Source organism: Neomonachus schauinslandi, chromosome 7 (genome assembly GCF_002201575.2).
Source record: "Neomonachus schauinslandi chromosome 7, ASM220157v2, whole genome shotgun sequence".
In the NCBI taxonomy this organism is placed as follows: Eukaryota; Metazoa; Chordata; class Mammalia; order Carnivora; family Phocidae; genus Neomonachus; species Neomonachus schauinslandi.
Window position 1 is genome coordinate 23,299,823 of NC_058409.1, and position 12,871 is coordinate 23,312,693.

At 36.9% G+C, this 12,871-nt stretch overlaps 1 protein-coding gene across 3 annotated transcripts in view; it reads right to left on the reverse strand.

The window, feature by feature from the left end:
- The window catches only part of FNIP1 (folliculin interacting protein 1), a 160,896-nt gene that overhangs the window by 18,406 nt on the left and 129,619 nt on the right, over window positions 1-12,871 (reverse strand). For all 3 annotated transcript variants that reach the window (XM_044917080.1, XM_021701872.1, XM_021701870.1), the window contains 4 exons: window positions 8,505-8,651; window positions 7,484-7,653; window positions 2,766-4,191; window positions 1,803-1,971 (listed from right to left, as the gene is read on the reverse strand). In XM_044917080.1, coding sequence (XP_044773015.1) covers window positions 1,803-1,971; window positions 2,766-4,191; window positions 7,484-7,653; window positions 8,505-8,651 — 1,912 coding nt within the window. The remainder of the gene's footprint in view (window positions 1-1,802; window positions 1,972-2,765; window positions 4,192-7,483; window positions 7,654-8,504; window positions 8,652-12,871) is intronic.

Sequence of the window (12,871 nt, forward strand, 5' to 3'; positions counted from 1 at the left end):
TGCTCTCTCTCAAATAAATAAAATCTTTGAAAAAAAATTTTTAAAAAGATTATAAATGTATGCTATGAACCATTTTATTCCAACAGATAAATGAAATCACTTAAATGTAACTAATTCCTAGAAAGACAAAAATTACCAAGATTGACTCAGGAAGAAATAGAAACTTGGAATAGATCTAGAACAAGAAATTGAATCAGCAATTTAAAATATTCTCATTTTAAAAAGTCCAGGTCCAAATGACTTCACAGGTGAATCGTATCCAACATTTGGAGAAAAAATAATACCAACCTTCCAGAAACTCTTCCAGAAAATAGAGGAGGGAGCACATCTCATCTCATTCTATGAGGCAAGTATTATTCTGATATTAAAGCCAGACAAATGTATCACAAGGAAACTATACACTAATATCCCTCATGAATACAGATTCTAAAATTTGTAATAAAATATTAGCAAATCATATCTAGTAATATATAAAAACAACTATATACTTTGACCAGGTGGGCTTTTTCCCTAGGAATACAGAAGTTGGTTAACATCTAAAAATCTACCACCTCTAATGTAATCAATCACATTAACAGATTAAGGAAGAAAAGCCAAATGATCATATCAGTAGGCACAGAAAAAGTATTAGACAAAATGCCATATCCATTCATGATTTAAAGGTGGAGGGAACAAAGAAACTAGGACTAGAAGGAAACTTTCGCCATTTGATAAAGGGCATCTTTAAGAATCCCACAGCTAACATCATACTTAATCATGAAAGAGTCGATGTTTTCCCCTAGTATGAGGAAGAAGACAAGGATGTCCACTATTAGCACCTCTATGCAACACTGTACTGAAGGTTCTAGCTCATAAAATCAGGCAAGAAAGACAAAAGGCATCCAGACTGGGGAGGAAGATGCAAGACTGTCTATTCATCAATGACAAGAACATGTATGTAGAAAAACCTAAGGAATCCACACAGAAAACTACAAGAACTAATAAAAGAGTTCAGCAAGGTTGGGGCAGCTGGGTGGTACAGCTGGTTAAGCATCTGACTCCTGGTATCGGCTTAGGTCCTGATCTCAGGGTCATGAGATCGAGCCCTATGTCAGGCTCCACACTCAATGCAGAGTCTGCTCAAGACTCTGTCTCCCTCCCCCCTGCCCCTCCCTCACATGCTCCCTCTCTCTCTCTAAAACAAATAAATCTTTTTTTTTTTTTTTACAGATTTTATTTATTTATTTGACAGAGATACAATGAGAGAGGGAACACAAGCAGGGGGAGTGGGAGAGGGAGAAGCAGGCTTCCCGCAGAACAGGGAGCCCAATGCGGGGCTCAATCCCAGGACCCTGGGATCATGACCTGAGCTGAAGGCAGACGCCTAATGACTGAGCCACCCAGGCGCCCCTAAAATAAATAAATCTTAAAAAAAAAAAAAAAGTTTAGCAAGGTAGAAGAATATAAGATCAATATACAAAAATCAGTTGTACTTCTATATAAGCAATGAACAATCTGAAAATGAAATTGAGAAAATAATTGCTTTCACATTTAAGCATTTGCAATTTTTTTGACATCATAAATGACCTGATGATGAACATCCGTGGATACAAACAATACTTTCTGTATTTCAGATTTATGTTTGTATAGATTCCTGAAACTCTCTACTTGCTTTCATGGTGACAGGTACAAAAGTGATAGATTAAGAGAACAATGATTGTGTTACATAGTGAAGTATGACCAAAAATATACGGTAACTTGGGGGTTCTACCAGTTAACAAAGTTCATTCTAAATAAATTCAAGAGCAGTGAAGGTAACTCACCTGCACAGCATGAGACAAATCTGATACCAGACACTGACGGAGCCTCTCATCATTCCCAATTCCTTGAAGAACAAAGTCAGGCACATAAGATGAGCAGTAGCCACCCAACAAGGACCTCCCAAAGTTGGCAATGTTTGGCTGAACAGCACTCACTTCAATTAATTTTGACCTGGAAGAAAGGTCCCAAAAGAAGGCATATCCAATTAGTAATAAACATATTTTATCAATAAAAAAATTTTTGGACTCTACTAGTCCATATTTCTAGTACCATCATTTTCTACAAAATACAGAGTAAAATCATCCTTAAGTAAAAACTGGCCTAAGTGATAAATCGGACCACAAAATACTCCTTCCTATCCTGAAAAGAAGGTGAATGAACAACTATGTAATGACGTGAGTATAAATCTTTCATAAGAGACATCCAGAATGCTGTCCCTTGTGTATGTAATACATTCTTAATACAATCAGAAAATGAAAACCGTCATCTAAAACAAAGTAGCTAAATATTAAATACATCACAAACCCAAAGCACAGAATATAACATTTTTCAAATATGAATCTTCTCCTTGTATACTTTACCCACATTATACATTTCCTGTTTTTCTTTTAGTCTTCACCAAATTTATTTCTAACAGCCATTTCCTACTTTCTCTGTGATTACCTCTCTCTAGTTGCCGGGCTCAGCACAGGTCCATATTTGGGGACATAATTCACTCCTAAATGACTTGAAAACTCCTAAGCAGAAAGAATCTCCTACATACAAATATGCTTTTCTTTAACGCCTTCACAGAACGTTTCTGGCCTTTAATCTTTCCTTAAAACCACACAGTAACAGAAGAGAATCTGTCCAGGACAATGATCTCTTCTTTTATATTAGTTACCACCAACCTTCAGAGACCATCTAAACAGAAGAATGGTACATATTTACATAGGGTCTATTATAGGTTAAAACTTCCTACTTACCCAGGAAAAGGTATCTCATCTTCTTCTGCCCAATCTTCTTGCTCTCCTCCATAGTAACTGCTTACTTGTCTAGTCATATCATGACCTGTATCTTCACTTTCACTATCCCCAAGGGCACTATCTGAACTTTCATTTCGTGGAATGTCCCATTCAGTTCCTACAGCAATTTTTTTCTCTGAACTCTCTTTATCCCCATGGGGGACAAGAATGGAGAGTGCATCTCTTTGGTCCTGCTGAGGAAAGCAGGTTTTACATGAATCCTGATGAACTGTTTCTACACATTTACAAAATTCACTGTTCTGTTTGCTATTTTTTGTACACAATCCTTTTGAAAATTCTAACATACAGCAGTGTTCTTTACTGTCTATACTTGTTTTAACTGCAATAATATCATCAATAGTCCTGGTTTCAATTGAATCATCATTGAAATATTCATCAAATAAACTCATGCTTTCTGGGTCTGAATGATTCCAACAGGGAGGTTCACAGGTCTCTCCAGAAACCATGTTTGGTATATCAGACTTGCCAGATTGGTCCTTAGTTGTTTGTTTAGTTTCTTGATGCTGCTGATCAATAGCCCCTCCTTCTTCCTTCAGTGGTTTGGTGTGGTGCCTGGTAATCTGATCCACCACTGCCTGACTCCTGAGTTCAGTATCTGAGTCAGGGGACATCGAATCTCCAATCAAGAAGGTAACCTTTGTCTGTGATGCTTCACAAGAAAATGCAGCAGTCACAAGCTTATCTGGAGGTTTTTTTTCCACAATCATTCCTGTGGATCTCAACACTTTCCCTGTGTGATTACCTGAACCCAGCAATTCCTCATTATGCCATGTTTCCTCTGCTGGCTCTAAGCCTGATTTTGACAAGGCACATTTGTCTACTGGAGCAGATCCTGTGCAAACAACGGTCTCTAACTTGGTATCAAGGCAAGTTCTTAATTTATCTCTGAACTGTTTAACATCAACAGCATTTTCTTCTTGGCAGTCAGAGGGAGAAATCATTTGACACTCATCTGAAATTCCTAGCAGCTCCTTAGAGCTGTTCTGAATATCTTCTCTCTCTTGTTGTGAAACATTCTCTATATTTTGCCCAAGGAGTGGACGACTGCAGTATTTACAGCTACAATTAGGAGTCCTTGTTTCTTCTGGGTCTTTAAAGAGCAAACTGCTTTTGTTTCTATGCATTGTGATAAGCACATACTCAGATTCTTCTATTTCACCTTTCTCTAAAGTGGTAGTAATTACTGTGCCTGGCATAACAATGGCTTCATCTTCTCCATTTTCTAAAAGATGGGTTTCTTGAAGTTCAGAGCATCTTATAAAATAAGTAAGAAAATAAAGCAGCCTCTGGACCATGTCTTGTCGTTTGCCAACCACCACAGTCCTCGCTAACCGTACAGGAGAACCAATAGCGCCATACAAGTCCCCTGCAATGGAAGAATCAGTTAATGAACACATCCTCTCCTCATATAGCCAAGCAGGCTATTTCCAATGATCAGATACCTACTCTTATTGTATGAGGGTTAGTTCAGCTTTTACTCTAGTTCTTTAATAGGTGAGTGACTATTCAGGAGGATAGGATGAGATAAATGGTATTTACCAAAGAGAAAGGTGAATAGAGGGGTCTTCTAGTTTTCTCTTTAAGGAGCTCCTATGGTTCTGAAACCTCAACCAAAGAGTTAATTGTGAAAGTCACACCGACCAAGAATATTCTCTGTGCCAGGTCTCATGCAGAGCACCTCACTGGGGCAGAGAAGTACTACCTAAAGAACTATATGCGAAAGGATTCTATAGCTGCATCTAATGCAGAGAAGAGAAAGCACAGTATCTACTGGTGGGCAAGGAGAAAAGGGAGTAGTGGTAGAACGTGGAGCAGAACTGGACTAGTCATATCACACACTTAACCTTTCTTGATTAAATCACATCTCTGAACCTTAACTGTTATTGCCCTACCTAGGACCCCAAACTATTTCCCATGTTTTTAAAAGCCCTTATTTCTTAGCGGGTTGGGTACTCAGAAAAGACCAGAAGGACAAGAAGACTGAGACCTATCCTGACTAAGAGGAAAAGAAGGGGCAACACATTCAGCCATGTGGTTCATTTTCACTTTTGTATCCACACTAGACGCCAACATAAGAAAAGGGCAATGGGAACCTACGGGTTATCAATGTAATTTCTGTATTTATGCTATACTCAAATTAGATGAAGAAAAAGGTGCCAAAGCACACTTAAAAATAGAGAATACAAAGTCATTAATTTAAATTTAATTCAATTTTAGCAAGTTGTCTGTATACACACTTTAAAGCCTAACTCCCACACTTTTTAAGGGAACAAACAAATAGGTCTCAGATAAATATATGCTACAGACAGTACTATGACAATTCTCCTCCTCTAATTAATACTCTGGCTCTAATGCCATCACATGCCACTGTCCAAAACTACTCCTAAGGTTCTCATGGATTACCAAATAAACTGAGCTGCTTTGACATGGCAAGTGAGTCTTTCCTGACCGGTTCCACTTTACTTTTCCAGGTTTATCTTCTTATAGTTACACTTTTTCATCATTATTCGCACTTAGTCCCACTTAAAGCAGACTACTTAAACCGGAACACTGAATCAACTCAGCACTCTTAACACCTAGACCCCTTTCCTCATGCTATGTGCTTGCCCTTTCCTCTGTTTCTCTGCCAGTCCAAAGCTTCCCACCCAAGTATCCTCCCTTGGGCAAAAGTAAGTTTCCCTAACTGAAATTTCACTGAACTTTTCGTTTCTCTTACAATTCCTCTTTGAATTATCATTACTGTCCTCATATTTATTACCTTCAGTAATAAACGGTCCACTTATTTTTTTTTAAGATTGTATTTATTTGAGAGAGAGAGCGAGCACGCATGAGCATGCATGCACAGGGGGGAGGGGCAGAAGGAGAGGGAGAAGCAGATTCCCAACTGAGCAGGGAGCCCAAAGAGGGGCTCAATCCCAGTACCCCGAGATCATGACCTGAGCCAAAGGCAGACACTTAACCTACTGAGCCACCCAGGAGCCCCTAAATTGTCCACTTTTTTTTTTTTTTAAAGATTTTATTTATTTGAGAGACAGAATGAGAGGAAGAGAGAGCATGAGAAGGGGGGAAGGTCAGAGGGAGAAGCACACTCCCCCCTGAGCAGGGAGCCCGACACAGGACTTGATCCTGGGACTCCAGGATTATGACCTGAGCCAAAGGCAGTCGCTTAACTAACTGAGCCCACCCAAGCGCCCTAAACTGTCCACTTCTTGAGGCCAAGACTGCATTTCATCTTTATATGCTCCAATGCTCTTTGCATAGGGCCTTATATATATTATGCACTCAATAAATGATTATAGAATTGAAAACAAATTTGAAATGTCCAAAAAAATAAAATGCTACTGAATTACTTGATTTGAAAAAAACTAAGTTAATACCCATACAACGGTATATTACCCAGCATAATAAAGGCCCCACTGACTAGTACTTAAACAACATAGGCAAATCTCAAAATAATTATGTTGAATGAAAAAAGTCAGAACAACAAAAAAAAGCATGTACTGTATGATTCCATTTATATCTAGAAAATTCAAACTAATCTATAGTGATAGAAAGCAGACCAGTAGCTGCCTGGGTATGGGGTGAGGAGTGGAAGGTGAACAGGGAGAGTGGGGAGGAACAGGAAGGAGGGATTACAAAAGGGCGTGAGGAAACTTTCGAAGTGATGACTATGTTTGCCATCTTGATTTTGGTGATAGTTTCAGAGGTATTTATATTTTGACATAAATATCAATACTTACAAAATTGTATATATATGTGTTTGCTATGTGTCAATTATTCCTCAATTAAGTAGAAGAAGGTAAAGGAGGGATGCAGAGAGGGAAGAAAGAGAAAGGGAGGGAAGTTATATGAATAAGCTACATGACAACCTGCCTGGCAAGCTCACTCATCAGCACAACCTAAGAGAAGTTTCTATCAAGTCATCAAAATGTTCTCACTGGACTCCTCCCCAACAACCTAATAGTAAGAGTAAGAGAAGGAGTAACAGCAGTCACATTTACCAGACACTGTTCTGAGCACTTTACAGGTATTCTCTAATTTGTCATAACTTTATGAAGTATATACTACATATTACTATCTCCAAATTATAAACAAAGAGACTGTGACTCACATGTGGTCTGCATGACTCACATCCTGTACTTTTAAGCACCATACTACAATGCCTTCCTAATGACTGTCAACTCATCAACCATCCCTTCTCTCCTGGGTTATCCATTTATTTAACGGGGCCTCACAATAAGGGAAATATTTTCCAAAATTACTCAACAAACAAGCAAAAGTGGAAAACAGAAACCTCAATGACTGCTTCTCAGTTAACCAAATTATTCTAGCTATCATAGATGATTGTGATTCAATCTTTCTAGGCAAAGTACATTAACCTAAAACACCCTAAAGACCCTGACGTTATGAGTAAATCAGTCATGATCCTGCTTCTCTAGCTCTCACTGCAGTTGTGTATCTAGAAGAAACTGATATTAGACTTAAGATGGAGATGATTTAGCAGACATTAAAAGAACAAGGAAAGAAGTGCTTTAGAATGGAGGAGGTAAAAGAGAACATCTTATTTCTTAATTTTTGTTTTTGCTATAAAATAACTCCAGACAGCTACACAAAAGTGTAAGTGTTACGCATCATGTAAGCGTTTTCAGACTACATACCTAGTTGTGCCCAAAGTGGGTTATATGGATGAGTTTTTGCCAACATGTCCACACTCTGAGAGGAATGTTTTTCTAAAAATATTTTTATAGGTGGTTGTCCATTTGGCATGACCGTTGGAACCCAGGCAAGATGATTGGTCAGAACTGCAGTAATGAGTGCTGGCAAGAATCTGAAAACAAAACACATTCTATCAGACTCCAGTCTGCCTTCATTAAGCCTAATGTAAAATGCCGTGACAGAATAAAGCAGAGAGAGTACATACTCTCATGTAGCCGAACAGCATAAAAAAAGGAGAGGAAAGAAGAAAAGATAGGCATATCACCTGGATGAAAATGAAAATAAATTTTTGGTTGGGTAGGAGTTAAAAAAAAATCCTTAAAATAAAAAACAGTATTCACACAGAGCTGTATCTGATCATAATTACAAAGCGAAAATGCCATTTTACTTGAAAAACTGATTTCTTTTCAGTGTTTATAATGAATCAACCAACAGGACTAAATATTTCCAAATTACTGAATGGGAAAATGAAGGAAAGTATTAAGCAAACTTTGCCTACCATCAAAAAGATGGCTTCTAGGAATTTGATGAATGGTTACAAGCAAACAGTATGATAAAATATCACATTAAGTATGTATCTTTGGAATCCTGGCACTTCCTCATTTTTTTTTTTTTAACTTATTTTCTATAGAATGAAACTGTAAGTGGATGCAATTCACCAAAAAATGGGAAGCCTCAGAGAGTTCTGTAAGTTGTCAGGAATTTTAATTTAACACATAATTAAAGACTTTTTTACTGTTTTTTATTCATTTCATTCATTTTACTGTTTTCTGTGGCTTTCATCCATATCCTATCTCTTAATTATCTTTTAGAATTCTGTTTTGGTTATTAATAATAAGAAATAATTCCCAAAAACCCAGTTATTTATTTCACTTTTGTAACTGGGTTTGATCACAATCTAAATATCAAGTTATAGTAAATAATGTCTAAGATATAAAGAGAGACAAAGAGAGAAAGCCATACTGATTTTTGGAAGCATTTTCCATTAGAAAAGTGAACTCCTTCATGAAACGATGGCAAAGCTGGTTCTTTTCTGGAGTCCCCGACATCATTGTAAGCCAGACAGGCTCTCCAATTCGTGGCATTGTATAAAGATTACAAACTGTTGTTCTAAAAAGAGGAAAACACATTATGAAATTCATACTCAAATTATGAAATTCATCCCAAAATTACATACTCTTAAAGTTTATGTTACCAGTTTGGGCCTCACAGGTAGATTATTAAAGCTTTCAAGAGGACACAATGAATCAAGTCATTTCTTCTTTGTCACCAGCATAGTACCACAGGAAATGTTCTACACATGAACTCAAAATATGTTGGTTCTGGGGCTGGCTCTAGCCCCAATGACTGTGTCCCCCCAGGTAAATTACTTCCCTATTTTAAAGCATCAGTTTCCTCCACCTGTAGAATGAGAGCATAGGACTGGATAATTTCTGAAGTCCTTCCTGCTCTACATTTCTAAAATATATGCCATACTTAAATATAATGCAAATTATCAACAACCTACAAAAGAAAAATATTCTGAATTGGATAATAGCTTATCCATATACCCACTCAAAACAATAGTTTATCAGCATCATTTTGTTGCCATGCTGAAACTCTTTAGTAAAATTCTGAAGGATGATGAGGACACTATATCTGCATACAGTATTTTACGACTCTCAACCTCCTGAAGCTTTTCCTTGAATCAGCACAAGAGAGCATTATTGCACAGTTATGATGTTTTCCGGCTGCTTTCTCTTGCATTTACTTAGACAATAGCTAGTCCCATGACTTGCACTTTCTCCTTAAAGCTTCATGGATATCTTTAAGATATCAATCATTTTCCTTCTACGTTAATATCTATTCAGCCAAGTCCTATACACTCACTAGATTAAGAAACTCCTACAAAGTTGAGGCTTAAGAAACTAGCTGATCTCTTGGAAGATACAGAATGGTGCTGTACTTTCTATTCTCTAGAACAGTACTATATGATAGAACTTTTGGCAAAGATGGGAATGCTCTGTATCTATGATATCCAAGATGGCAGCCACTACCCATATATGGTTACTGAACATGAAATGTGGTCAGTTTGATGAACTGAATTTTAAATTTTATTTAAGTATCCACATGTGGCTAATGGCTACGATATTAGAAAGTACAGCTCTAGAAAGTTCTCTGAGATCTTTGCAAGCTCTAATACCTACTTCAGCATAATTCTCTAACACCTAGAATCCAAAAAAAGAAAAGAATTCTCTTGCCTGTACAAGTTTTATTGAATCTTGACCCAGTATGAAGGTGAGATAATATAATTAATAAAAGTGATAAACACAGGTCACATTATGAATTCTTGGTAGGGCATGATACCATGGCTGAGAACTTTAAAAGAAATAAATAAATGGAAGGAGTTCAAGGTATTTTATAGAGAAAAATATGATTCAAATATCAACTAGGAACATGTGAAAATGCTAAATGCTAAACCCTATTAAGGATGTCCAGATAAGATGGAAAAGCAAACACCAGTGTTTATCTCCTTTCAGTTCTGATGTCTCAAATGAATATCAGTTAAGGATTTGAAAACAGATAAACTACTATAACAAATAAAAATGGAGAGTAATCTTATTTAAAACTCAAATTACAGATTTAATAAAATTGTGTAACCCAAAACGTAAGAGAGGAATGTTAAGGGAAGGTAGATGAACATATGGGTTTATAGTGCTCAAAGAAGGGAATGTGTACATAAAGGAGCTAATCTGCTCCACTGACACAAGAAGAGGCTCAGGACTCACAAGTTTCTAGTAAAGTTGAGGGCAGGAGTTATATAGGACTATAAACTGGTAGATTAATTCAAGGTCTGTAAATGGTTGGTGACCTCTTTCTATAACCTGTTTTCCCAAAGAACGACTATAGACAGAAGAACAGACGTAGCAACTGACTAGTCCAGAGAAGTAACACTGCCCAAACCCTTCCTGATATTTGAATCTTTCACAGTATATAAACATATACAGTAAATCTTGGGGCATTAAAATGTCATGGGAAGAAGGGACCACAATTAGGAGAAAAAATGTGTTAAATATGCCCCTTCAGGAAGTGATAATGAAAACAGGTTGAGAAACACCGCCCTAGAGTGAAGTTCTCCAGTTTGTACCTAATTATGCACAGAACTCCCAACCCGTATTTTAGTACTTTGCTCTTAACTATGGACAGGCAACCACAATATTGATACAGAGGGAAAGCCTCCAAGGACAGAGGGACACAAACAGAAAAACGGAAACACACACACACTCACAGAAAAGGACTCCAGAGAAAATAGTAAATAATACATTCAGGAAAAGGGAAACATGAAAGAGATATAAAAGATCAGTCGAGGAATGCCAATTACTAACAACAAAAAAAAAAATTCAAGAGAGAGAAGACAGAGGAAAATAGATAAAGAAAGTAGAAAATTTACCAGAACTGAAAGACAAGCTAGTGCTAGAGCTATAGTGAAGCTAAATGACCAATGGGCAGGTATAAAGTCATGGCAGGAAATAAATATGCTCCAAAACGGATAAATCAGGAAATAGCTGCATTAAGTATACTGCTTAATAATGTGGAGGTAAATAACAAAAGAAATAGGTAAGAGTTAAAAACAATATTCTTGGGAAGTAAGAATGGCAATACTCGGAGAGATAGGCTAGAGTTCATTTCTTTTTCATTATTAGATTTCTGGGCATGTTTTGTTTGTTTCTTAACCATGTAAATATACTTTCTGATTACAAGAAACACTGTATACATGAATGAATGAGATGATCAATTCGTTTTCCATGAGTTTCTTAAGCATATTTGTGACTACTACAAGTCCATGTGTCATAGGTCAGAGCCAGTTTACTAACATTAGTATAGTGGTCCAGTGAGGACATTAGCTTTAGAATTTGGTGTTTAAGGCTATGTACTATGACCTCAGAGTGTATCAAATGCAAAGAAGGCAAAGAAATTAATTATGCAATAGTGCTTCTCATTATATACAACTCTGTGTTGTCATCAGCAATCTAGAACTAATAGGGTTTTCTTCTCCCCTAATGATTATTCCCTAATTTTCAGTGGTAAGCAAGAATTTTTAGTCATCTGACCATTTTTCCTGATTGACCCTAAAGAATAAAAGACTCCTTTAGTTGGAAGGGAACTGTGGACCTGATTTAGTTTTCTTTGATATGCACAAAGTCTGAGTGAGAATCCAAGAACCGCATCTTTGCCAAATGGCTCCTAACTAAACATGCTCTTCCTGTTTCTCTAGGTTTCATGGCTTCTGCATGCATGTGAATCATTTCCTTCCTCTTCTCAACTACCCCAAAATCATTAATCATCTGGTCTCAGATAATCACATACTTAAAAAATTATCTAACTGCTAATTTTTAATAATTTTAAAATTAAGTATGATGGATTCACATTATTTGCAGTAATGTTCTATAAAGCTGATGCAAACAATGAATTAGTGAACAATGAATCACTGTTCCTAGGGAAAATACATGGTTAGGTTCCTGTGAATCTCTCATCAACATTTTTGTCAGCCCTTCAATACATAACCTTGTTTTATGTGGGTTTCTGTTTAAAGACACCTTATTTAATATACTACTGATTAACACTGAATTCACAGCCAATAGCACTATGACTCATGCCTGAATGAAGCTTACATGAATTCTCTCTACAAGGCATAGCATAGCTTTCTTGCACTTTGGAACATTAGATCGCATTTCAGCAATACACTTGGGGGTGATTTTTAATAACAAAATCACTAACAAAAAGTGCAAAATGCCAAAAGACTGCCACTAAATACATGTCAAAAGGATACTTGTTTACAGAATGAGTGCTGAAACAAGAAGGCAGAGCACTGTCTTGTTCAACCTCATCTAGGAATGTATCAGGCTACTCAAATTTTTCACTGCTCTGCACATGTTACAAATGATCATAAAAGCACTGTGAGTATATTTTGAGGCTATAAATTTCAGCAAGTAGGTGAATTCGCAAATACACAATCTGTATATAATGAGGATCAAATGGATATATTTAAGTACTTCTATTGAGAGACCTTTTAATAAAAATTATAAGAGTTTATAAGTATTTTTTTAGTTTTATTTATTTATTTGAGGGGGGGCAGAGGGAGAGGGAGAAGCAGACTCCCTGCTGAGGGTGGAGCCTGACCCAGGGCTCGATCCCAGGACCCTGAGATCAAACCCTGAGGGTGAAGTCAGACACTTAACCCACTGAGCCACCCAGGTACCTAAAAAAGTATTTTTAGGATTTTTTAGAATGCTTAACTGACTTACATAAACTTCATATTTGTACAGTGACTGAAGTAAAATAAACTAATA